At 35.8% G+C, this 25,297-nt stretch overlaps 2 protein-coding genes across 6 annotated transcripts in view; one reads left to right on the top strand and one right to left on the bottom strand.

Moving 5' to 3' along the window:
• The window catches only part of LOC105340285 (dynein axonemal heavy chain 12), a 37,920-nt gene extending 19,180 nt beyond the window's left edge, over nucleotides 1-18,740 (bottom strand). For 2 of the 4 annotated variants that reach the window (XM_066081620.1, XM_066081619.1), the window contains exons 1-32: nucleotides 18,591-18,740; nucleotides 17,641-17,894; nucleotides 17,304-17,394; nucleotides 16,620-16,646; nucleotides 14,979-15,168; nucleotides 14,554-14,629; nucleotides 14,112-14,132; nucleotides 13,224-13,382; nucleotides 12,628-12,823; nucleotides 12,034-12,379; nucleotides 11,759-11,850; nucleotides 11,431-11,609; nucleotides 10,888-11,149; nucleotides 10,175-10,381; nucleotides 9,742-9,866; nucleotides 9,285-9,564; nucleotides 8,843-9,028; nucleotides 8,341-8,541; nucleotides 7,730-7,924; nucleotides 7,019-7,423; nucleotides 6,253-6,529; nucleotides 4,740-5,065; nucleotides 4,447-4,539; nucleotides 3,760-4,152; nucleotides 3,352-3,581; nucleotides 2,548-2,959; nucleotides 2,106-2,291; nucleotides 1,856-1,981; nucleotides 1,496-1,684; nucleotides 1,209-1,354; nucleotides 667-972; nucleotides 141-333 (exon numbers count right to left, since the gene is read on the bottom strand). In XM_066081620.1, coding sequence (XP_065937692.1) covers nucleotides 141-333; nucleotides 667-972; nucleotides 1,209-1,354; nucleotides 1,496-1,684; nucleotides 1,856-1,981; nucleotides 2,106-2,291; nucleotides 2,548-2,959; nucleotides 3,352-3,581; nucleotides 3,760-4,152; nucleotides 4,447-4,539; nucleotides 4,740-5,065; nucleotides 6,253-6,529; nucleotides 7,019-7,423; nucleotides 7,730-7,924; nucleotides 8,341-8,541; nucleotides 8,843-9,028; nucleotides 9,285-9,564; nucleotides 9,742-9,866; nucleotides 10,175-10,381; nucleotides 10,888-11,149; nucleotides 11,431-11,609; nucleotides 11,759-11,850; nucleotides 12,034-12,379; nucleotides 12,628-12,823; nucleotides 13,224-13,382; nucleotides 14,112-14,132; nucleotides 14,554-14,629; nucleotides 14,979-15,168; nucleotides 16,620-16,646; nucleotides 17,304-17,394; nucleotides 17,641-17,894 — 6,369 coding nt within the window. In that variant the 5' untranslated portion in view covers nucleotides 18,591-18,740. The remainder of the gene's footprint in view (nucleotides 1-140; nucleotides 334-666; nucleotides 973-1,208; nucleotides 1,355-1,495; nucleotides 1,685-1,855; nucleotides 1,982-2,105; nucleotides 2,292-2,547; nucleotides 2,960-3,351; nucleotides 3,582-3,759; nucleotides 4,153-4,446; nucleotides 4,540-4,739; nucleotides 5,066-6,252; nucleotides 6,530-7,018; nucleotides 7,424-7,729; nucleotides 7,925-8,340; nucleotides 8,542-8,842; nucleotides 9,029-9,284; nucleotides 9,565-9,741; nucleotides 9,867-10,174; nucleotides 10,382-10,887; nucleotides 11,150-11,430; nucleotides 11,610-11,758; nucleotides 11,851-12,033; nucleotides 12,380-12,627; nucleotides 12,824-13,223; nucleotides 13,383-14,111; nucleotides 14,133-14,553; nucleotides 14,630-14,978; nucleotides 15,169-16,619; nucleotides 16,647-17,303; nucleotides 17,395-17,640; nucleotides 17,895-18,590) is intronic. The other 2 variants (XM_066081622.1, XM_066081621.1) reach the window with 1 other exon arrangement.
• A 55-nt stretch (nucleotides 18,741-18,795) lies between these two features.
• On the top strand, nucleotides 18,796-25,289 carry LOC117682731 (IQ motif and ubiquitin-like domain-containing protein). 2 transcript variants are annotated; one of them, XM_066081624.1, is made up of 16 exons: nucleotides 18,796-18,917; nucleotides 19,398-19,639; nucleotides 19,786-19,844; nucleotides 19,881-19,971; nucleotides 20,129-20,274; nucleotides 20,379-20,511; nucleotides 20,686-20,820; nucleotides 21,015-21,182; nucleotides 21,470-21,801; nucleotides 21,928-22,138; nucleotides 22,285-22,460; nucleotides 22,697-22,867; nucleotides 23,211-23,387; nucleotides 23,576-23,824; nucleotides 24,182-24,367; nucleotides 25,058-25,289. In XM_066081624.1, exons 2-16 carry the CDS (start codon nucleotides 19,417-19,419, stop codon nucleotides 25,232-25,234), a joined length of 2,634 nt encoding a protein of 877 aa, XP_065937696.1. In that variant the 5' UTR covers nucleotides 18,796-18,917; nucleotides 19,398-19,416; the 3' UTR covers nucleotides 25,235-25,289. The 2 variants fall into 2 exon arrangements, with proteins under 2 accessions (XP_065937696.1, XP_034306877.2); XM_034450986.2 differs by having other exon boundaries at nucleotides 19,786-19,971.
• The last annotated feature ends 8 nt before the right edge of the window (nucleotides 25,290-25,297 follow it).

Here is a 25,297-nt window from a genome sequence, read left to right as displayed (position 1 = left end):
ATATTGTCTGATAACTTCAGTTGCTTTATTAACCTATTCGCTGTAACAATATTACAACATCTAGTGCATTAAAAATCATTCATGTTTATTTCTGGACTGATTGTTGAAATTTTATAGAAAAATAATCATGTTAAACTTACTCTTAAATAAGTGGTTAGAAGAATAGAGAAAATCTTTATCATGGTTTCTTCACTGAATGGATTCATTCCAATGATGTTATAGTGGCGTAGGAATCTAGCGGTGACATCATTTCTGCCCCCTCCTGGTGGCCCCATGGCGCAGAGGAATAAGACATCCTGCAGTGTTATCTTGGTGGTATCTTTAAGATCATACCTAACATAATAAAAGATATTCAAGACATCAGCAAAATTATAAATTTGCAGAACTTGCCTGTTCTTAACAGTTTGCAAAGAAAATGGTGCTTGTATATAGCTAGATTAAAACATTTCTGAGCTTTATATTATACAGCAAAACATGGTTTTAGCAAACACGCTTATAATGAATTGAAGCTTACAGCAAACTGATCTTCATTCCCCGTGACTACTTTATATGTTATAAACTTGACTGATATAACAAATTATGCTTATAATAAAGCAAACACGCCCATCCCTGGCACTTCTTTATACTGTGTTTTACAGTATTTATATTTCCTCTGAGTTGACATACCAGTATCCGTGATCAATATACTGTCGGAGCAGTTCAATAGGAGGCTGGGCTCCATAGATCTCCTTCTGTGGCATGTTCAGATCGTCAATGAAGATAATGGCCTTCTTGCCCATCTGTGGTCCGAACACTCCCTTCCTCCTCTTGTCAAGGCGGGACATGATGATGTTCTGAGTTTGATTGGCACTGGTCTGGGCGGAGAAATTGATGAAGGCGGGGAGGTAGCGGTCCTTCTCTAGCCCGTTCATCAGCTTGTCCTGGACGTACACACTCTTTCCTGTACCAGTCGGTCCAACAAACAGGATGGGTCTGGAACAGAGGGGAGACATCTTAACGATCATGCTTCATTTTCTTTTTTAGTTAATCAAGATTTCAATTACAGTGTTATAACAACATTAAAAGATTTAACAAAAATTCAAAGGATACAAATTTAAAATGGATTATGATTTGTGAAATTACATGTGTGCATTTATATATAATGTTTTCCTTATGATAATAGACAGTTGATTGAAAAAAAAAATTATTTTCAAAGTAATGAAACAAACCTGTCATGTTCAATGCAGAGGGCCAGAAGATATGTGTATCTGGCAGTGTCCATGGTTGGAACCAGCATCTCTCGGATCTTTTTCTGCTTACTCTCCTGACCTTTAATGAGGTCATTCCAGTGGTGCCAAGTTCCTCTGGCCTTGAACTACATAAGAGGGTCAATTTTAAATAAACTAAGAAACTCCTTATAAAACACATGCACACTTTGATATAAAGAAACAAGATTTTCCTTGTCTTATTTTCTTGATAAGCCTGGCTTTCGGTTTATTTGTGAACAATTATTTACCTCAAAGAAGACATCATAGCAGCTCATGGCATCAGGCATTGGAACATCAAACTTGCCCACAGACTTGGGGACTGGGCAGCTTTCATTTTTCCCACTTAGCAGTTCCTTGTAGAAACTGTCAAACTTCTGTCGGCCATCGTTGTCCACCACAGCAGCAATGGACCACGGAATGGAGAACAACATGGCACACTGAAAAAGTCAGAAAACAGGTGATTATAAAATGCAAGAATACTGTCATTTAAACGAAGCATTTCACTCTCCCGAAAGTTTCGAATACTGTTAATTTGGGGGGTTTTCATGTGTCACAAAATTACAGGTACCCTTTTTCTGATAAAAAAAAAAAAATAGCAGTAAATTTACCATGGAGTAGTTCTTGATATGTTTGTTCTCATTGGCATCTTCCTTGGATAGTGTCTCTGTCATCAACATGTCAATCATGTACATGAGAGAGCGCACCTGATTGGCTTGTTTGGAACTGATGTATTCCTGCAAATAAATAATAAATTGTTGAAAAGTAAAACCAAACAATATTGTTTCAAATATATAATACTTGTATGCTATGTAATCAAAATTCAGAGAAATTCTTTGAATATGTGTCACTGTGACCTACTTTTGTATTTTTCCTGACAAAGTCCAGACAGGGGTCGATGAGCCATTCAAACATGTCGTTGATGACCTCGCCACTCTCCCTCTGCATCACCTCGCTGAACGATTCAATCCAGGACTTGACGATTGGTCGCCAGCCCAGGGTAGTGGGCTCAAGGTACACCATCCCACATCGACTCACAGTGGCCGGCTAAAAAGGGGGGACAAAGAACAATCTTATTAAAAGCTCAATTAAATGTATAATTTTTTAAATGATTCATAAGCACCAATTTATAATCTGAACCTAATTCATTGGTGATACCAAATATTCTAAATTTTCAAGCAATTTCTCATGTGAATTTCCCGATTCCTTCATTTGAAACAATCAATATGAGTAAATTTTAGACTAAATTGCTTCTTCTTTAAAAGATGCATTGACTATTGACTAGAATTTAAAATTTGCTTACAGAAGCCTGGGCCAAGTCCATTGTTTCAAAGATGAGACTCATGGGGTTAGACATCTGGATGATTTCTCCACTCATCAGACACAGCTTCTTGTTGTCATCCAGCACAGTATTCATGTTCTCGATCCAAAGCGCGTCGATCGGCCCATCAAACACCACCCACTTCCTGTCGGGCGTGTCTGTGGAAGCGAATTCTCGGAACGTGTTGGCCACCACACCGTCTGTCCATTCGTGCGAGACGGGGTCAAACTGACCGAACAACTGACCCATGGTGATGGATTTGGGGTTGATGATGCGGTACATGACTTTCTCGTAGTCTTCATCGTGACCCTCTTCATTCAGAAGGGTCATTCCTTCACACAGGGTCTCAATGACCATTGTTTTACAACCAAAAGGCTCTCCTACCAACATGAAGCTGAAAAAGGTTTCACATCAAAATTATAATCTCTTTTTCACTTTTTCCCTATCTTTAAATTAAAAATCATAGTTCCAAAAGACTTTTCTTGAAAAAGAAAAAGAGATGCTTTAAATGTACTTTCTAAATTTCTTTAGTCAAATTAAGGAAAAATTAAATACAGTCAAACCTAGATATTCAGAGTAATTTAAAAATTTTTTTTTTGAAGATTTGATGTATTGAAGATTTAAAAACATTAAAGAATCAGTGATGCAAACTTCCAAGTCACTTCCAAAATCCCAAGATTTTTTTTACAATGGATATCAAAGATATCCAAAAGTTCAAATGTAGATAATTATATATAGATGAATTCGGTAATCTTTTGGTAACTCTTCAAAAATTTCCATCCTTACCCGTGTCTGACAATCATCATTTCGTAGGTCTGGATCAGTTTCTCCTTGAAGAAGTCCACAAACTGGAGATTCTTCTTCTCAGCCACTCGGATCATGGCATCCAGGAACACCTTGTAGTCGGCCTCCGGAAGCTTGACTCCGGGGAACAGATCCGAGGTGATACCATTGAACAGGGGGATGTCGTGGGACAAGAACTTGGGTAGATTGACATCAATAATGGACCTCAGCAACTGTTGGGACAATAATAGAAGTTTCAAATATGTTCACATATGTATGGAAATAAAACACCGTGGTAAATGCCCTTTTCATTTTGGCATGACACCTAAGTACCAAATCACAAAATACTTTGATATTAAAAGAATGGAAATAAAAAGGAACAACACAATTGGTTTGGGTATAAAAACTAACCAGAATATCTTCATCCTCATCAGGGAATCTCAGTTTCAGATTTCCGGCGGCTGACAACACAGCCTTTACTGCCCTCATTCCATAATCGTAGTGAAACTGTGAAGACAGCTGCTCAGAACAAAGTCTATACACAGTCACAATCTTCACTGAGAGGTTCCTGGCATTCTGGAAACCGAAGGAATACAGCGAGATCTCGGCAATCATGGCGTAGTCTGGTACCATCATAGCCACAGTTCGGAACAGGACCTTTAGATTGTCTGGAAGCTCGGAGCGCCCAGCGTAACCAGGGTTCATTGTAATACAGACGTAACAGTTGGGGTTCAGCGAGAGTTCAGTCCCTTCAAACATGAAGACGTCTACCTTGGCTCTCACAGCTCGAATAATGCACAAGATCTGAAGGCAAAAGTATTAAATTAAGACTGGCATTCAATCTTGACATTAAAAAAACCCCCAAAAAATCAAACTACCATATATCTTTTAATCCATGTATAAGTAGTTCACATTTTTTTCCATTAAACTTTAGGTTCATATTTTGTTTTCTAAATTGATAGCTTTAAAAATCAGATAAAACAGCTTTTTTTCTTTCCTGAAAATTCTAATTCCTAAATTTCTTTTATTATCATGTCAATTTTTTCTAAAAAAATAAACTATTTTTTTTAATTATTTGAAAATTTCTTGCATGTTTACCTGTTGGGCAATGACAGACAACACCTCCAGGTCAATTCTGTTGAACTCATCAAAGCAGGCCCAGGCACCAGCTGATGCAAGACCTTTGAAGAACTGTCAAAAGACAACAAATTCTCATGAATACAATTTTAGACAATACCATACAAACTCCCAACATTGAGCTTACTCAAACATTGGAAGTAACTTTTTCATTGAAAAAAAAAAATCCCTCCACTTATAAGTCAAGCAAATCAGATGTAAAGTGGTATATAATGAAAATGGGTTAAAAAAATTTCATAAAACAGACAACTCACTTTTCCCATGGCCAGATAATCCAGACCGTCTGAGCAGTTGAAGACGACACACTGTACAGCCAAAGCCTTGGCTAAATCCTTGGTGGTCTCTGTCTTTCCTGTTCCTGCTGGCCCTTCAGGGGCCCCATTCAAATTCAAATGGAATGCACCAATCAGAGTTCTGTAACACCTGTCAGTCAACGGAGTGATGACCAATCGGGGCGTGTTTCCCAGATATTCATAGGCGTACTTGACAGTAGCATTGGTCATCCTGACCCTCATGTTTTCTTCCTCCCAGTAGTATCGTAGCTGGGCTAACCAGGCAAAGTCATTCTCGGATGCAACACCTTTAAAATAAATCATCAAATTTTTCAAAAAATGAGTCAAAAATATTGCTATACATAGTCAGGGTTGGGGTAATGGTAATTTGTAATGGTAATTGAGTGTAATTAATTACAAATTTTGATGTAATTGGAAGTAATGTGTAATTGGCCACATTTTCAATTACATGTAATGGTAATTTAATTAATTACTTTCAAAAAAGGCCTGTAATTCCAATTACTTTTCAATTACTTTCAATTACACACTGATGTACATAGAAATATGAAGCTGTCCACTACCCATTTTGCCCCACACAATGGTATATTAGGTCAAGTTCGAAGAGTAGTTAAAAAGCATTGAACTATTATTATATATATCATACTAAATATTTTTTAAAATGGATTTTTTCAGTGATTCAATATTTAATGATAAGTTTCCCAAATTTAATTCAGAACATGTATACTATTTGATGATTTGTTTGATCTCTTTTTTCTTAAAAAATACTTATTTCCCTTCTTATTAGAATAATTAGTGTGTCAATTATCATTGAGTTAGTTTAAAACATCACTGTTTAATTTACAAACAAAATCAGTGTTATCGAAATTATATAAACTATCAAGTCATGCTTTGTAATTGATAGCCTAAAATACACAGAGCTAAAATGCGTGGCTTCAAATGGGTATTTAGTTTTTGATGCCTAACATGTCCACAGGGTGTGTTCCCTTATTGCTAACATTTTGATAATTAGGTAGAGAACAACAGGTGTGAATTGTGTTTTGATAACAATTACATGTGTATAGTCCGCCCTCTACCTGAGATTAACCTGTACTTTGGCATTGTATTTACAAAGAAAAAAAATAGTGTATAAAAATGCAAAGGAGAAAGTTTACATATAATAGTTTTGCATGCAAGAAATACTTTAGTTGACATGGTAGGTGTAGGTTAAGGGATATGACTTCTAAATGTTTATTGAATATCAGGGTGTATGGGACTATGTGTATGGGACTATGTAACATAGTCTATATTTTTCATTCATTTGAATTTTAAAACAAACCCTTATCATGAACTTGCATCCCATCTATATGCACATTCTTGTATTTGTGCCAAAAAAATTTGTAGGTATACAGTTGACAAACAGGTGAATATTGGACAATTCAAGAAATCTAGATACAAGTAACCCTTACAATAGTACATGTAGTATTTTTATTCTCACCTTTTTCAGCCATCTGCAGTACCACATCTCTGGCGTGTACGTCAATGACCACCAGGGCCCCCAGTGTGGTTCTCGTCTGTTTGGACAGCTTGCCACGCACCAGGATGACAATGTCACCCAGCTGTTGCTGGAGTTTCTCCCAGTAATCCTTCAGTCCCCCAGGACCGCTGCGGATTGCCTCATGCACTTCCTGAGTCCAGTAAACTTGGGACACACACAGTACGACCTGTCCTGGCCACTCCCGGACCCAATCAATACGGGGCTCAATAGCATAGGCCTACAGAAAAGGAATAACATTGCTTTCTCAATATATCAATGGAAAACATATTCTTATCTCAGACTTTATCAAATCAAAAACATTGCTTTTCTCAACATATCAATGGAAAAAGTGCACATAATATTATCTCAATCTTTATCAATTCAAGAAATTTTTTCTTTCATTCACATCCAACAACATAAAGTGTCCTGTCAATACATTTAATTACTGTGACAGTTCATGCTAAATATTCAAGTTTTTACTTACAACCTAAAAATTGCAGTCATATAATAAAAAATAGTCAGAATTGATATTTAATTACATTTTATAATCTTTTTTTTTTTTAAATATCACCATTTTAAATTACCGGTACACAGAAAAAGATTCAAGTGATACACAATTTTCAACTATGAAGTAATAGAATCTTTACCATCACATGATTATTACTAAGAACTTAACATGGAAAAGATTAACATGGAATTCCACTAACAAAATGGAGAAAAAGCTTACCTCCATGGAATGAGCACAAACATCTTTAACCGACATCAACATGATGTCCTGTACTTGTAGCAACCATTTCTCCACAGCTCCTCGGGCCTCCGACGTAGAAATTGTCTCAACCATCTTAATTTTCTCTCCTTCACTGCTAAACATGGCATGAATATCCAGTTTACTGTCAAACTCCAGTTTGGCAATGCCTTCAAAGCACTTCTTCAAGTGCGGCTGCACTCGTAGTGGGTCCTTCGTCTCCGACAGAATTTCCAACATCTCATCGTTGGAGAGGAAAAAGAATCGTGGGAAGAAGAGACGTTTCTTCTCCAGGTAAGCGTTCAGTCCCTTCATGATCTTATCCAGCAGATTATTGCTGTCCTGGAGTTTTTCCAGTAAACCTGGCAAATTGGTGGCCAGTAAGACCTGTAAAACATTGAAATCAAGGTAACAAAATAAATCAAGTATTTTTTTACCACAGCCTTTTTTCTTATCAGTTATTTATCCCTTACTTTCCGAAATATTTATGAGGATGAAAATGTGCAAGGCCTTAGAAAGTTCATTTGACTTAAAAATCAAATATTTTTTTTTATGCATTTAAAAAAGCTTTGAAAAAGAAGACATCCAATACAATTAACAAGTTTTCTGCTTTGTGACATAAAAAATAAATTGGGGGGGGGGGGGTGGTTAAATTATATGCAATTTTTAACTGCCTTTAGGATAGTCACAAACCTTGGGTTCCTTGGTGGTGTGCCTCATAACATCCTTCCAGTTCTTGTCCACGATCTGGAACAGCCTGCCCTCCTCCGGCATCTGTTGCATGATGTCCTCCGAGGAGAAGATGGGCTCCAGATACAGCCACTGGGACTGCACCTTCAGCCACTCATCAATGGTGTCCTGGATCCTCAGCAACCGCTCCTCCCAATCCTAACAGCAGACAATTCAAAAAATACTTCACAAATATCATTGGAATCGTTTAAGGAGATGTAGAAAGTTGTGAGGTCTAAGAGGGTAAAAATAAAACTTTTTTTTCCAAACCTGTATAACTTCTTTTTCATGGGAAATTTTTATTATGTCAATATACCAGTAGGAGAGATTTTTCATTTTTGTGAATTTTTTAAAGTATCAAATAATTTTTTGTTTGTGTTTTTTTAAAGGTGCAATTTTGTTCCAAAAAAGATGAATCTGAATCTGACATATTATTAAACAGTTTTAGCAATTTAAATTTTTGCAACTAAAGAAAAATCCAGTTATATAAACACATATTTAGTATGTTTATATGAAAATTCATGTTCAATTTGATGTTCAATTTGATATCCTAGAAACTAAGCATGGCTCCATACCTTGATTTCTGCTTCGAACGGTTTGATGAAAGGCGAGCCTCTCATTGTCTGTGTTTTGACGATCTGATCATCCAGTGTGGTCTGGATGTCATCCACGGAAGACAGGATGTTGATTCCTGAGTCTCTGTAGGCAATCAAATTGAAGTTGATGCTGTCCCAATCTTCCATCATCTTTGACATTGCCTTCTCCAAGGAGTGTTCCTATGAACAGAAAAAAGGGGCAAAATTATAGCAGAGTTAATGAAAGTTTGTAAGGGTAATACGAAAGACAGGTGGATATTCGACATCATAAATGTGTAGTGTGTACAGCACATAAAAGAATTAACAGATTTTTATACCCATAACTGGCTAATAATAGATTGCAAGTCAAGATTGTATTAACAATACACTGCATAAAAGTTATGAAATTGAAGTCAGTATGTCCATTTCATAAGGAAAAGATTTTGCACTTTAACTAATAAACTAATCTGAAGTTTCCAATATCTTGAACACCGTCTCTAACCTTTGTGGCAGCAGCACTAATGCCCTCGAACATCTCCATGTGGGGTGCGATCTCCAGTTTGAGCACTTTACGCAGCGTGGTGCCTGCGTTGGGAGTAATATCAAAGCCCATGAGCTCGGACATTTTGGACCAATGACGGGGACGCATACCTTTGTTGCACATAACACCGATGACTGGTACATTGTCCTGTCAGAATAAATAAATAATGTTAAATGATGTCAACAGCTGTAAACAACTTAAAAACTTGATTTATTTCCCATTATCTTTTCCAAAAAATGTAGTCACTTTTTCTGTAATTTTAACATTGGAAAAATATTTGATATGCTGGAATAAATTTTAGAATGCATCTCTACCAAAATAGCTTCCTCTTAAAAAATTTGAAAATAAGTGTTGAAGCTTACAAGTTTCCCTTTAATAAGCTAAATAAAATGTACCCAATTACCTTGAATTCTCTCATGCTGTCCTGGACCTTGTTACAGATCTCCATACCCTGAGGTTGAACCAGCACCTCATCCTGGTCCTCGGGAGCCACTTCCTGTCCGTTCTCCTCAGCATGCCGCCTCCGCTTCTTCCTCTCACGGTTACGGTCATCCACCTCCAGCTGTAGCTTCTTGAGGCGGGAGTTGAAGACTTTCTGGACTTTGTAGATGTCTCTGGTGTACTCATCCACCTCGGCTTCCACCTGTTCCGCATCCAGATCCATGAAGGCTCCATCCATCCATCTAGTGGCCAAAAAAAAGTTCAAGTTTTAAACAAATCATCTCTAAGTTTGGATTTATTCCATCAACTATTAAAAGGCTTCGTCTATCCATCAAGTGACTAAAAGTCAAGTATGAATTAAGTAATATTTAAGTTTGGATTTGCGTAGACTTAATTCCATCAAAGACTGCGATCCATACTTTTTCTCAGCTTTCTGCCACTTGAGCACAATGTTGAAGAGCCTGTAGAAGGGCTCGACTTGATTGGTGATTTCATCCACATCCGCTGAGTATGTGGAGATTGGGTACTTGAACAAATGTTCTTCCTGTAACAATGAAGAATTCACTGTTTGAAATGTCTTTAAAAAAAGCTTCTTTCTCTTCTCTCAAAATTTAATTTAGTATACAGCTTAACAGACTTGATTTTTAAAAATAATTTTTTCTTTCCAAAATAGGACTTTGAAGCAATTATTCCTAAAGCTAATAAAAAAAATCTGTATTTCATTAAATTTTGAGTGAATTTTTAATTTGAAATCAAGAAAAAATATCTTTTCATTTCACTACATGTACTCTGTGGATAAAAAAAAAATCAATTTACTGCTTGTGTGTAGATGATAAACTAGAGATTGCTGACCTTGTTGATGAAGCTGATCTGGTCCTGTACATCAGCCAGACGTTTCTGTACAGCACGGACGTCCTGTACGTATTGTTGCATCATATCCAGCTCTCCGTAATCGTTGAATTCATCCACACGCTGTCGCAGTTTCTCCAGTTCTGCAATCACCTTCTCTCTCTTCTCCAGGAGTTGTCTTTCTCCGGCATGTTTAGATTTCTCAATGAGCTAAATTCAAAAGAGCATTTTGGTCAACTTTACGGTAAAGAATTGCACACATTCATTAGGCAAAACTCTTCATTTTAATAATGAACAAGAGTTACTGTGGAATCATTAGATTTCGTGGTGGTTCAGTTTTCGTGGAATTCGTGGGTACATCTCATCCACGAATTAACATCCTCCACGAATTAAAAAATTAGGGTTATAAAGTCATATTTTTTTATAGGTTTAAGAGAGTACACGAAATCATGTCCCCACAAACTTGTAAAATTTAAGCAATCCACGAAAATTGGCCCCCACGAAATGTAATGATTTAACAGTATTCCCCTTATGTCAAACATAATTATTTTTTTCATTTAAAAAGATCATTTACCTATTTTTCCTTTTGATAAAACTTTGGCCAAACTTTTTCAGTTGACATTATTCATAAAACAAAATAAGATTTGATGAACTATCATGGCTATCCATGCTTTGAAAAGAAAAAGATGACTGAGAAGAGAAAACAGCACACAAACCTCATCGTTATCATCAAACACTGGCGAGATCCTGTTGGGCCAGGTCAACACCTCACAGTTCAGTTCGATGTCCTCAGCGGGGAACATGTACACATCAATCAAGTAGGCCAGCCGGTCCTTCGATTCCTTGATCCTCTCGTTTAACTTGACCATTCCCGAGGTGCGAGCCTCCTGAGTGAACTTGACCATTTCCATCAGTTCTTCACTGGTCTCTGGGGGTTTCAGGGCGCGGTCCCTAATCAGGGTGAATTCCTCACAGATGCTGGTGTAGAAAGGAGAAATCCGATTACAATACACATCCAATGACATCGTTTTATCAGTGTACTTTTTATTTTGTATTCAAACTTTATTTCTTTAATCTAACTGTTCTTTAATCATTACACAAAGATGAAAAATGCATTATTGAGGTTACACTTTTGCTGAAAATTTAATAAATTGTCATTGCACTTTTAAATTTGAGCCAAATCAAAACAGATATATACATCTTATAAGGTAAATTTAGAGGGTAAATAATGTTTGAACATTGCACAATCTTCATTGTACCTCTTGTTTTCCCTGCGGTGGTCGTCGGACACCTTCCTGAGGAGTTCATCGGCCAATCCCCGAGCTGCCTCAGCCAGACCTCGCTTCAGATCCTCACAATCAAGACGGATCATGTCAAAGTGCTCAATGCTGGGGAGACCCATGATCTCGCTGGCCAGATTCCTGTATCTGTCAATGTGCTGAAGAGAAACACAAAATCATTACAGTTATTTTTCATAATTTATATCAAATTTGTACATGAAATAAAATGTACCTCAGTTTTTCAAGAAGTAAAAGAAAAACACATGAAGTGTACAATATGCTACTATATTGGAAAGAGTTCACTTACTTTCTGATATTCAGCAAACGTGTGGTCATATTTAATGTAATCCTGAATTTCTTTGAGAGCTTCTCCATTCACAATGTAGTCATATCTTTTGACTGAAAAAGACAGTACTTATATTATCTTGCATCAGCTGAATACATTATTAGACTGATCATTTTTGCATTATAATCATATCATTAAATACTTTTGCATTCATCCATTTTATATAAATTCAATAGCCTAAGATGTATTTCAAACAATCCAAAAATCACAAAACCATCAAAAAGACCCAGACTCACCAAAAGATTCTAAGTGTAGCTGCGGCCCTTCAAATTCTCTTTTCACAGCTTCCTTCAGTTTCTCCACTGCGGCTTTCACCACGTGGTCTGCCACCGTGGCATCTGTGTGGTTGACTGTGCTACCACCGGCAAGCCACGACTGCACCGTGGGCACCTGCTGCATGGCCTTACAAATGTGGCTGACAACAAACAGGACAGTCTCCTCCAGGTCCTCTTTAGGGGGGTAGAACTGCATCTTCTGGTCATCAAAGGTCAGCTCCATTTTCATCAGCGGGAGCTTGGCCTTGTCGTTTGGATCAAAGAGTGTGACGTAGCTGTCAATGGTTCTCTCCAGAAGATTTTTCAGCTGAAGTTATTGGGAAAGAAATTTTAAATTTTAAATTAACCAATCAGTGATTAGTTCTCATTTCTCAGTGGATATGTACCGTAATGACATGGAAGTATGTACCAGTAAAAATGATTCTAATTAATAATTAAGTATTAGTTTACAACTAGAAGCTTTCTTTTAAGTTTTTTCTAATGATGAAAAAGTTTAATACAGGAAAAAATGTAATTAACTTTTTCATTAATTATTGAAGCTAATATCGTTTTTACCTGATTAGAAATCAGAGTGGTGACACAATCAAAGAATGAGTCGAGTTTCTCGGCTTTTGGTGAGACGAATGAGTTCTTGTCTGCGAACACATTGATGATCCCAGGGAACCAGCTGTTGTTCAGCTTGTCCTCTGTTTTCTCCATGTCCAGAATAATGGTGTTCTTAAACGACTCAAACTCTACTGGTCCATTGGCCCTATAAACAATGATATAAAACATTAAAATCTATATAATTAATTTTATTGGAACTGTTGATTCCTGATTTTTCACGAGTACCTAATTCCGCGATTCAACTGTTTTGCAATAAATTGCGAGAATATGAAATTGGGAACACCAGATTTTTAGCATAGTTTCTTTAGTTTACATCTGTCAGAAAAACAAAAGCGAGATTTTAAAATCTGCAAGATGTGCTTATGCAGATGTTATTTCCTTGCATTTAATTAGGAATTTATAGTAATCAAACTGAAATCGACTGTTTTTTCTCTGAATTTTTTACTTCAAGGAGATGTAATTAAATCATCGATACAATAGCATTCAATGATATCAGCTGGGACGCATACTGTGTTGAGGGGAATGACAGAAATCATTAGACTTACCTGAAGTTTGAGCAGTCCACGAGGATCATATTGCCCAGAGTGGACTGGCACATCCTAAGTACTGTCTGCATGGAGGGGTGGAGAGTGTGTAGGTTCTCCCTGATGCTTTGTCGGGCAGCGACGTAACTATCATGCCATGGCCGAGAATAGTCCAGTCCACTGAAATTCACATTCAAGGTGTTATCATATGTAAATCATATTGCATTTTATGCTAATATATGTATAATTATGTAATTAGGAATTATTATACTAAAATCTCCCTTTTTCCACTGAATTCCTGGCTTAGAATCGATAATTTTTGCATGAATTATTAGATATATTAAGTGGGGGAAAAAAATTAATACCCTGTTCAATGCATTCCAAACATCAAAGATATTTGTTAAATATCTATGAGTTCACAAAGTTAAGATTTATTATGAATACCTTTTACAATTGACTTTGACTACAGGTCTAAAAATGTTGAAACAAAAAGAAATGAACTTCTTTCCATAGATGATCCACTCATCATTAAATAATTTTTTTTCTTCAAATTACCGGTACATATTCAAAGTTAGAGTAGAGAATGCAAAAATGTATGTCCCTAATCTTAATACATGTATCGACTCAGAAAACAGTTCATTATAGAAACTCAGAAATTATCTAGGTCTACAAAACTCTTTAGAATAAATAATAAAGGTTGAAATCGACTGAAATTTAAAATAGATATAGAAAAATAAATTCAACTACTTCATTCAACATCACACATGCAGAGTGAACATAAAGAAAGTGGTCATTCACAAACTAAAACAGAACTGTAGGGAAAAACAAAAAAAATACATAAATTTTACAGTTGAAATAAAAGTTGAACTGAAAGTTCAAGACTTGGTTGAAAAGATCCACATAACTTACTTCTTTTGTAGAAATGTGAGCCTTGCAATAAACAGCGTGCAACATTAGCACAGGTACAATACAAAGGTACATTGTGATTTTAAAAAAAATATTTGCAATATAATGCAATATGCACAATGAAATTTAGCAAAATTTGGAGTACATCGCTATAATATTATCAATGTGTTATAAATATTATTATTATTCTTAGAAGTGAGGGTTCAAAATAATTAATCATGCATATATAATATATAGGTATGTGTGTAATTAGTGATACCAGTATATCACAATTTCTCCTCTTTTTCTCTCTCTCTCTCTCTCTCTCTCTCTCTCTCCTTTCTTCTCTCTCTCTCTCTCTCTCTCTCTCTCTCTCTCTCTCTCTCTCTCTCTCTCTCTCATATTTGATGCAAGTAAAAAGCAATGGATCAAAATTATAAAGCCTGTTACATCCCGTGAGACTTACTTTGGTTCTGATGGTGGGGGTCCTGCTACTTCATTGTCCAGACCTTTCACTTCTGGTTTGATCAGGACATGTTGAACTACACAAAAACCAATACACATTTTAAGCTTAAAAAATAATAGATAGATTATACAAATATCATAGAAAACTCTATTTTTAGACAAACACATGTATATAAAATACAAACTTAACAAACTTCAACCTTTATATAAGTACAATGATATAAAATGCAGCAATCATTTAAATCTAATATAATATATAAAAAGATTCTGCTATTTTTTTTTAGCAAAATATATGTATAACACGGATTTAATCTTAATAAAAAAAAAATTTTTTTTTTAGGATTTTGTAACCAAAAAAAGAAAAAAGAAAATGGGATTTGTACAGACAAAAACAATAAATATTTAATATCATTTCATTGTCCTCACCCATGGATTTCTTCATGCTGGCATTGTAGTCCTGCTTGACCTCGGCAAACAGGTCCATGATTGACGCCTGGAGGGCGGGGTTCTGCTGCAGCCGCTCGGGGACCATCTTAAGGATGTTGTCATTCCAGTGCTGCTGGACAGGAGTTACTGGCCCTGCCTCTACACACTTCTTTAGGTACTGATAGTTCAGCTAAAATTCAACATAGGAGATCCATAATTAATACGTAATTGTTTCTCTATAATTTAAAGCTTAAAAACTATGTAAAAGAATAAATTATACATAATATAACTTTCTGTTTCATTAATGATTGTTTAAAGAAAAGAAAATAAGTGTTTTTCTGGATTATCTTGACTATCTATTGTACACGTAACGGTTTTTATTATTAGAATTTATTTGTGAGAACTAAGTAATTGTTAAGCTCATTTATTTTTACAGGATGTTAGATTAGCGGAGGAAGGGAAAGGCTTCTATTTTCTTAGCATATCTGAAGTTTCCATTTCATCGAGTTCAACTGTCTGAACAAGAATCAAATATTTGATGTGTTTACCGGGTATACATTAAGCTCAATGCATTTAAAATTGCAACTAAAAAGAGAGATTAACAGGAATGAAAATTTATTAATGATTCATCATATGTGACTTATGAAACTATTTTTCATTGCTAATTATATGTACAAATTAAATAATGCAAAGGGACTTTTCATTATTTGGTCTGTAGAATTAGTCATTTTTTGGAGAGATTCCAGTATGCATCAGATTAAAAAATATTTGGCCACAATCCACCAGATTTAAACCCAGGAAGATAAAATCTTATACAGGTTTACACAGCTGATAGTAAAATACATGTAGTTTAACAATGTTTATAAAACAAAAATTTTGGCAGTGAACTACTTGTTCCAAATTTTGTAACACTGCATGCATGGGTATATATATCCAACAGAGTACAAGTTTTTATTCCTTAGTTTTAATCAAATCTATATAAAATACATACACCATAATATGATTAATAAACTCTAATAGATAATATTATTCATTAGCATAATCACATTTACACTATTAATTTGTTTTTTGGACAATACATATTCAAGTATGCTGTATGAAATATATAATGTACATGTTCACACAAAGCATTGTAAAAATCTGCAACAAAGATTTAAGAATATAAAGATCTTAAAGCAAGCAAAGAAAGAAAGGTGAACATAGGGGGAAAATGGATTGTGATCAAGGAACAATCATTAGATGATGATAAAATATTGTTCATGTTAAATGGTAATGAGAGTATTTAATACATCTGAGTAAACAATGGTCTCTAAAGTGCCTATATCTGACTCTATAAATCACATTACTATAGATTTATAGGGATGAGTTCATTTGTTATCAATTTATTTCATATTATTTTGTGCAATTTTGATAAATAAAGTCAAAATTAACAAAAACACAAGTTATTGTTCAATAAATAAATAATGATGGGTGTATGTACTAACAAAATGCAACATCTAAGAAATGCAATGATGGTCAACAAAAAAGAAAAACTCTGAAGGAAAGCTGGACATATGTGATACGATCAAAACCTCCACCAGATAGCAAACAATGGACAACAGTGAAACTGACAGTGAAATCTACACTGAGAGAGTTACATACCCTGATTCGGCGGTCCTTACTCATCATCTGTAATTTACAGCAGCACTTGCATATATATCTTGTCTTATACACAATTAACGTCGTTTTACACGCAATTAACTTGTTTTACTAACAACCAACAAAAATCACATAGTAATCAACTCAAGTAAGCTTCTAAATATCAGAGATTTTGTTATATCTGTTCCACAGCAGAAAATTGAATTTGTTTTCTTAACACCCTGATCCTTCAGAAATTCATATAATTCTCTTTTAGTCATTAGTAAAAAAAACTTTTATTCATATTTAACTTTTGAACCTTTAAAAATTTGCATGCTTTGAAAAAAAATCTATTAAAAGACTTAATTAAAACTTTCATGCTTTAGAAATCAATTTTCAAATCCAAACTTTACTGACCAATTTTTCACTCCCTCGACTTATCTGCACAATAATTTCAAATTACAAAGATCTTTTCATCATTTACATTGTCATTTAAAGAGTTCAAATTAAGAACAAAACTTCTTATTTGAATTATTCATTACATTTTATTTAAAAGATTCAGCGAACAATGTGCATGAATTCAACTAATAAACTAGTTGCAGTATACTGGTAATTTTATACAACCAATATATGCAAGAATACTGATTTAATTATCCCCAGTGAGACCTACAGTTGTTTAAGGTACACCTGTAAGGTATACACCCTTACCTCTTGTGGGTAGTCTGGGTTAGAGGGTGTGTCTTGGTGTTTCTCACAGAATTCCTCTGTGTCCAATATATCTTTTGCTGCTTGATCATGTCTGGAGGAAGAAAATACATGATGTAAGTTTAAAAAAAATATATAATCTAATGGTAGAGTTAAGAGCTTGGATTAAATAAACAGAAATAATCAGGGAATAAAAAGTTTATTTATTTTCATATTTATTTTCAAAACCACAAACCAAAGTAATTTGACAAAATATTTATTCTGGGTATTACTGGTGATTCTATTCTCAATATATCTTCACAGGTAATATGTATATATCACACGATTGCTGAACACTTACAAGATTTTCATCAGCATGGCTTGTTTGTGATTGGCCAGCCTGAATGTCATAAGTTTGCTGTTGGCGTAGGGATCATCAGCCCTCTGGCTGGGCTTGGTGATAGGGGGCAGGCGGGGGTACCCCTCCGATCCCAGCTTCCCCCGACTCCTGGGGGTGTCTCCATTCACAGATCCATTCTGTCTTGGTGATCCACCATTTAGAACTCCATTTGTGCCTTCATGGCCATTAACGGGTGATTGAGGTACAGTGGCCATCTAAAAATAAAAGTTGCCAGATAAATAATCTTAAAAGATAGTTTAATACCTGCACTCATAGATATGAAAATTGGAATATTTGTTACAAAATTTAAACAATCAAACGGAATGTTGTTGAGTTGGAATTTTTAATCCTGAATTTATATATAACTTATTGCATAAACCCTACTTGGATGATTAATATGCAAATACTAGTAATCTGGCATTCTTCCAGAGAGCAATTACAAATGTCTCAAGAACAAAGCTTTAATTTTTACTTCATATAAAACGATTATAATCCCTGTATTGAAATTGGTGTACACATGCAGTTTAATATTTGAGAACAAGTTAAAATGGTTGTTACTGCATTATATTTAAGACAATAATAATATTGAATATGTCTGTAAATCTTCAAATCATAAAGCTGATGTATTGAGCTGTTATGGAGTTTCCACAGTGGTGCAATACTTTTTGGTTGGGGGAATGGGACGGTCTTTAATGCTGCATTTATTTTACAGTTACAATAATTCCTTTAACCAATAATTTGATTGCAATTAAAACAGAAGAGATATCCAAGTAATGCAATAACTGACAACTTTTTTCCCGCTATATCAGCAATCATATGTACCGATTCTGTTAGCACACCCGCCATTATAAAATCATTTTCGCTGGTCAACAGAAACGTGCAAAAATAAAAGGAACAATATCTCCGCTTACCCTTCAATTTTACGTTTTAATTTCCTAAACGTTTCTTCACTTTATGAAAATCAACTAATCCATCAACATTTTTGTCACATCATCAAAGATAATGTGACATTTTCTCCAAATATATCAAAGTTGTATGTGTTGTTATGGGCCAGTCGAAGTTCTACTTGGGAAACTACCAAACGCTAACACTACGCGTATTCGCATTGGACGAGAGGGAAAATTTATCCAATGAGAGAGCGCGTTGTTTCGCTAGTCGGAACCCCTATCGGTAACCAAGACGTCATGAAAACAACCTCAATGGCGGATCAGTAATCTATATACAGTACGCACAGTACGGTAAGTTAAAAACAACATTTTCGACAAGAAAACGGCATATTTTTGTTATGAACCATATGAAATGTAATTATATGCATCAGATAAAATCATCGAGACCAAATTAAATTATTCAAGCGTTTTCAATTGATAATTTCCGTGCATTTCTTTGACATTAGGGATTCTGCAGGTGCCACGGTACTGAAGTCGTTCTAAAATATTTGTAAATTGTGAATTACAGTGTTAATTTAGTGTTTTATCCGTTATGCATAATAAAAGCGTCCTTTATGAAAGATAAATATCTACAACGATAAAGGGAATATACATGTAGCCTTCTTGGGAGCTCCTACTTATCTTTAAGTTAACATTTTAGTGCACAGACTGATATGCACATATAACAACATTCATGTCAAATAAAAAAATGTCCACGCTCAATTTGACAAAAACTATGCAGATATTAACAAATATATTGTAAAGTTTGTTAAGTACTCATATTTTTTTCAGGCTGCTAAATCAAAACATCATGGCAGATCAAGAACAGAAAACAGAGACAGTTGAGGAGAAACCCGTGGAGGAACAAACTCCCGCCCCCACCACTGAGAGCTCAGAGGAAACTAAGGCGGCAGCACCAGAAACTCAGCCACCAGCAGAAATTGCTGCCCCACCCGCTGCTGTGCCAGAGGCCTCGGAGAAAGTGGAACCAGTGTCTGTAACTGGTCAGGAAACAATAGCTGCACCTCCTGCAGGTAGGGATGATTTATTCATAATTTGAAAAAAACTTCAATTATTCAATTATTTTATGTTAATAACATTCTCATGGCAATATTTGGTAAAATAACCCTACTTTCTTAAAAAGGCTTATTATCATATTGAAGTGATTCTTGTTAAATAGATGAAGCGAAAGAGTCAACAGAAAACAAGGAAGAATCCAAAGAGGAAGCAAAAGAGGAAGTAAAAGAGGAGACAAAAGAGGAAGTAAAAGAGGAGACAAAAGAGGAAGTAAAAGAGGAGACAAAAGAAGAAGTAAAAGAGGAGACCAAAGAGGAAGTTCCTCAAGAGAAACCAGAAGAGACAGCAGGTGAATAGAAAATAAAAGTTTAATATTTACAAAATGAATTTAAAGTTTATATTAAATGAAAAAATTATTCAATATGAACAATTCTGCTCTCATTATAATTACTCCAACACTCAATACATCATTTTAAAGAAAAACATTTCAAAATTTGATTCAATAGAAACTAAAAAGGAGCCCAAAGATGCTGCGCCTGAGGAAGCTAAGCCTGAAGAAGCTAAACCTGAGGAGAAGCCTGCAGAGGAAACCCCTGCAAAGGAGCCCGAGGAAACAGAAGAAAAGGAGCAGGCCAGGGAAGATACCATACAGGTAACACAAAAAATCTATAAAAAAAATACTACCTAACATCTAAATACTCCTCACTTTTCTTCATTATGTCTTTCAATGAAGAGTAATTAATGTCCTCTCCGCAGCCTGCTCCTGCCCCCACCCCCCAACCCACACAGACCACAGGGATGGGCACCGTGGAGACCGGGGAAATACACGAGACTGACCCTCATGCTACCACTCCCAGGACAACAGCCAATCTTGAGGCTACTGCCACAGGTTATTACAATATAACTGTAATCATTCACAACACTTCTAAAGCTGTAATGATTTCATACAGTTGTCATAGTCTCATATTCTAGTAGCTAATTTCCTCCAAAATATCATCATTTTTTAAAATGATTTAATTATGATAATGATTATTTACTATCCCTGATATGATTTGTGTTTCAGTGAAGATTGTGTTGATGCCCAGTGGTCAAGTCGTGACCTTGGCATGTACCCTGGGTCAGACTCTACAACAGCTCAAGGACCACTTCTCACAGGAACTCAAGATGCCTGGCAACCTCATCCTCATGATGTTTGATGGTAAAATATTCTTTCAAACTAAGAATTCATTGCTACAAGATTATAAAATAATTGTAAAAGTTAATCATCATATTTAAACCAAAGTAAAGTTTTCATTAACAACAGTTTCATAAATTATTCATAGAATTACTCTAAATATCAAAATACTGATTTTTCAATCTGACTTAAACTTGACCCAAAATATTTAACTACAGGTAAATCAGTGGATGAAAACACAACCCTGGCAGATTTAGGGGTAGGGCCGAATGGAACCATCCAGTTAGAGATGCAGTCAGCTGATCCAGTGAACACCCCCATCAAGACGTACCGGCCGCGACAGGAGTACCACATGCCTGACGTCATCACAGTCCGCGTACAGACAGGTAAGAATTACTGATTTAGGTATGTCAGGTGTGAACGCGATGAAATTTCACCCACTAAGATGCAATAGTATATATCAAGTCAAACTACATAAAGTCATCAAAATCCATGACTATAACCCCAGTTTTATATCTTTGCTAGGTATCAGTAACATTGAACTGCATGATTTTTGCTTATGTTTTTATTTGATGAGATGATATCAACTCTTATTTTGATTGAAAAATACAGCAATTGAAAAATTCTTAAGAGAGATATAATGGACGTTAATTAGCATTTTACTTTTAAACAGATGAAAACCAGTCTAAAGATGTGGTAGTGGAAATTGAGAGAGCCACCAGAAAGAAACCATATTTAGGTGGTTACCGCCACAAGAAGACTGGGGTCCTGTATCACCATGCTACAGCCCAGACTGTCAAAAAACAGCCCCCACCCTCCCAAATCCCTAAGAACTGTCGAGACACACAGACCGTTCAACAGAAGCACCGCGTTCAACAGACCACAAATGACACTTCCACTCAGATGACAGGGATAAATGTATTCGTGTCCAACATGGAGGACAAACTCATTGTGCCTGGAAAATACACTACTGCAGATGAGCATCATTCAATGATTCTTAGAAAGGTCAGTTAATCAAAATAAACAAAAATGATTTTAAAAATTGTTCACTGGGGTTATAGATTTTCATAATTCATAAAAACTATTTATCACTTTTCTACATTTGGTTATAAAGAATGATATTCTCTTAAGGTCATCATAATTCAAAAATATCATCGGAGGTGGTTAGCAAAACGATATGTGGAGAAATTAAAAGAAGACAAAATTCAACGCCTTGAATGGGAAAGACAGGAGGAACTCAAGAAGAAGAAAGAGAAGGAGGAGAGGATCAAGAAAGAGTTTGAGAGAAGGATGAACCCCAAAACAAAGGAGGACTTCGATTTGTTATATCATGCACTAGAAAGTACGTCACTCTCTAAAATACGTTAATTTTTTGCAAATTTTCTTTAAAGGGATTGTTGATCTTTTGCATCAGATCAATAATGTTTAGTATTGAGTAAAAACATCTACACATATAGGTATTTTCTAATTTTCCAATCTTTCTTTCAGAATGGAGACAGGAAGAGTTGGAGAGGATAAATGGAACCTCCGATGGAGCAGAGCGTAAGGCCGCTCTGTGCATGTTGTTGGATCAGGAGACCCAGCTCATCTCTGCTATTGGTCGACACAAACTGGAGGCTGATACCGAGAACAAAGATAAACGCATTCAGGCCTTCCTTAACAAGGTAAGATTCTTCACACAGAAAATCCCCCCAACAAAGTTTCATTCATCTAATAAATGTACTACATGTATAAATATGAGAAATATTTGCAGTTGAAAATGGTAAAAAAATAAAAGTTATTTCCCCTGGAATGTGTATTTTTTTTAATTCTCTGTTGGAAATCCTTTTGTCTTGAATATATTAACTACAAGTGTTCATTGTGCAAACTTAATTATTTAATTTCTTGATATCTTTTGCAGGCTGCTGCCCCAAAGAAGTGGAAGGGGCATGATGGGAAGACGACCGAGATGGACACCCCGTACACGATCCGAGCCAAGGAGTTGCGGGACATCTACAACAGTATCAACATGAAGTACCTGACTCAGGATGAGAGGCTCGATGTCCTGTTGACACTCAAACACACAGTGAAGGTATGAGACTGTATGAATGTCCCTCATTTCAACACAAAATATTTTTCATCAAGTATTCAGTCTTTTTGCACAAAAATACTTTAATTATACTTGCCTTTTATCATCAGTCTTGGGAGAAAAAAAATTATCATTTTAAAGAACAGTTGAACTCACATTTACAATTTTATTAGAGAAGTGGACAGGCATAGCCTTCATCAGTGGATCAAGGCATTGCTTATCCACTTTTCTAAAACGATAAGAGTTTATATTAAAATGGACTATTTGAGTCATTCACTTATTTACCTTGGAAAATCTTACACATAATAAAGACTAATTGTGCTTCATTCTCCTACTTTGATTTCAGGAACATGACTGTAAACTCACTCAGGAAATCATTGAGCTGATTGACAGAGAGGCGGACCTTTTGATGAGGGGTGTCAGAGAGGGAAATCTAGACGGCCTTAGGAAAAGAATATCCACCCTGTTCTTGCAGTACATCAAGACACCTACATTCAACCCAGAAGCTGCCAAACTGCTCAAGGTACAGTACATCTAAAGTTCACTCATAAAAATTTCAGAGTTCAATTTGACTTTTTTGATGAACACAATGATGAAAAAAAATTGGTCACTTTAGTGACACAAAAAAGAAATTTATTCTGTTTTTATACCCAAGGTTGATTAAACAAAGAGAACTATGTCTTACATTCAGTTTGTGCTTTTTCCCCTCAGGTGCCTCAAGATCCCTCAGCCCTCCGCAAGAACATCTACTTCTGCCCCAGCTGCAACCAGTACCTGCCTTCTACCGAGTTTGCTCTGTCCTCCAACTCCCGGACTGTCGGCAAGTGCCACAAATGTACGAAGATCGACAACGATGCTAGAACCAGGCAGGACTACAGCACGTACACTTACATGCTCAAGATGCTGCGACGATCCGAGGAGAGACACGGGGATGGATCCAGGATTGCATTCCTCCTACAGGTTAGATTTAGACAGATTTTTTAGCATTTTGATGATTACAAGGTTTCCTTTGTATGAAAAATTTTGTTAATCTAGATTGTACATGTATATAACCTACCATTAGTGTCAAACATTTGATTTGATAATATTTTTCTTAAAAATATACAACTAGGATCATACAATATTAAAATCAAATAGAATGTTTAATCAACTTGCATTTTCATATACCAGTACTGTATACAAATAGTAAAATATACCGATTCTGCTCAACTTTGAATTTGACTAATAACGTCTCTCTGAAAATCTGCATAAGAGCAAGATCTGCAATGCGATAGTTTTTGTTTACATGTACCTAAGATTTCTCTGCCTCGTCTACAGGAACAGGATCTGCGGTACCTGGTTAAGAAGATCTGGAGCCGCCAGAGCATTCTGAGTGCGTGGGAGGACATCTTTGACCTGGTTCTGTCTCGCTGGGACAAGCACCAGGAGTGGTCTCCCTGGAACTGTATCCTGCTGACCAAGGACGAGGCCGCCGCCCATGACAGACTTGTCGACCTGGAGGAGGTACGTGGGGCTCTCGTTGTTGTGTTAGGATGAGTCATGCATTACAATATTACTTGTGGGGCTCTATTCATGCAAATAGGTTTCATACCATCTACAGAAATTTATCATGTTAAATTCCATAGACGACCTGTAGAAAGTCAGTTTGGCTCTAGAGGAAGGATCATGCGTTGCAATACATGTACAATGTATTATTTTCAAAGTGTTACTAACTCTCTAAGCAAAGTTGTCAAGGTTGTTTAGGTCCTTTGACTTTCTACAAAATTTTGTCTGATTTACTTTTTTGGACGCAACACCCAGACAAATCTTTTTAAACTGTCTTTTACAAATCTGACGAGTGATTTGTTTAACCCTTGCATGTATTAATACCGGTATATGTAAAAAAGAGATGCAATGAAATAATATTGAATCTACCATGTTGTCTTTTAATTTTGCCACTTGCTTTGAGAAGAAAGTTTAGATGCTAGCTTATACAATGATATTGATCTGTTCTAATCAGTCAAAGCCATTCAGTTTTTATCTTTAAATGAATACTGTCATGCCATGCATAAAATTTGAAAAATGTGCGAGATTATAATGACTTGCTTCTTTTTAAATGATTTTAAAAGAAAGATCATGCTTTTAGAATGAACTCTTAATCTTTGTTATGTACAGAAAAATTTCTGATCATGCATTGTTATTTCTTGTTTTCAGGGTTATGGCCAAGTCTTCATCCAGAAGGTTCAACAGAAACACGTGCTAGCTAGGAACTATTTCTCTCGACTGCCAGGAATGTCCGAACATTTGCGAGTCATGGCTAACGATCGTTACACACAACCCAATGGGCCAGCCATTAACGGTCAACAGGTTCCTGTCCAGTCAAAAGCTTAAAAGCCGATAATTTGATTAGAACTAACTCTGATTATTCAATCAATGGAGAAATTTTCTCAAATT

This window comes from Magallana gigas, chromosome 4, assembly GCF_963853765.1.
Source record: "Magallana gigas chromosome 4, xbMagGiga1.1, whole genome shotgun sequence".
Lineage (NCBI taxonomy): Eukaryota > Metazoa > Mollusca > Bivalvia > Ostreida > Ostreidae > Magallana > Magallana gigas.
This window is presented reverse-complemented; position numbering and strand designations above follow the sequence as displayed.

What these genes read in the sequence shown, in the direction of transcription:
- LOC117682731 (XM_034450986.2), top strand. Translation starts at nt 19,417, where the DNA reads ATGGCAGATCAAGAACAGAAAACAGAGACAGTTGAGGAGAAACCCGTG. An exon ending in AATAGCTGCACCTCCTGCAG is followed by an intron (nt 19,640 to 19,785) that starts GTAGGGATGATT and finishes CTTGTTAAATAG; the next exon opens with ATGAAGCGAAAGAGTCAACA. An exon ending in GACTTGTCGACCTGGAGGAG is followed by an intron (nt 24,368 to 25,057) that starts GTACGTGGGGCT and finishes TCTTGTTTTCAG; the next exon opens with GGTTATGGCCAAGTCTTCAT.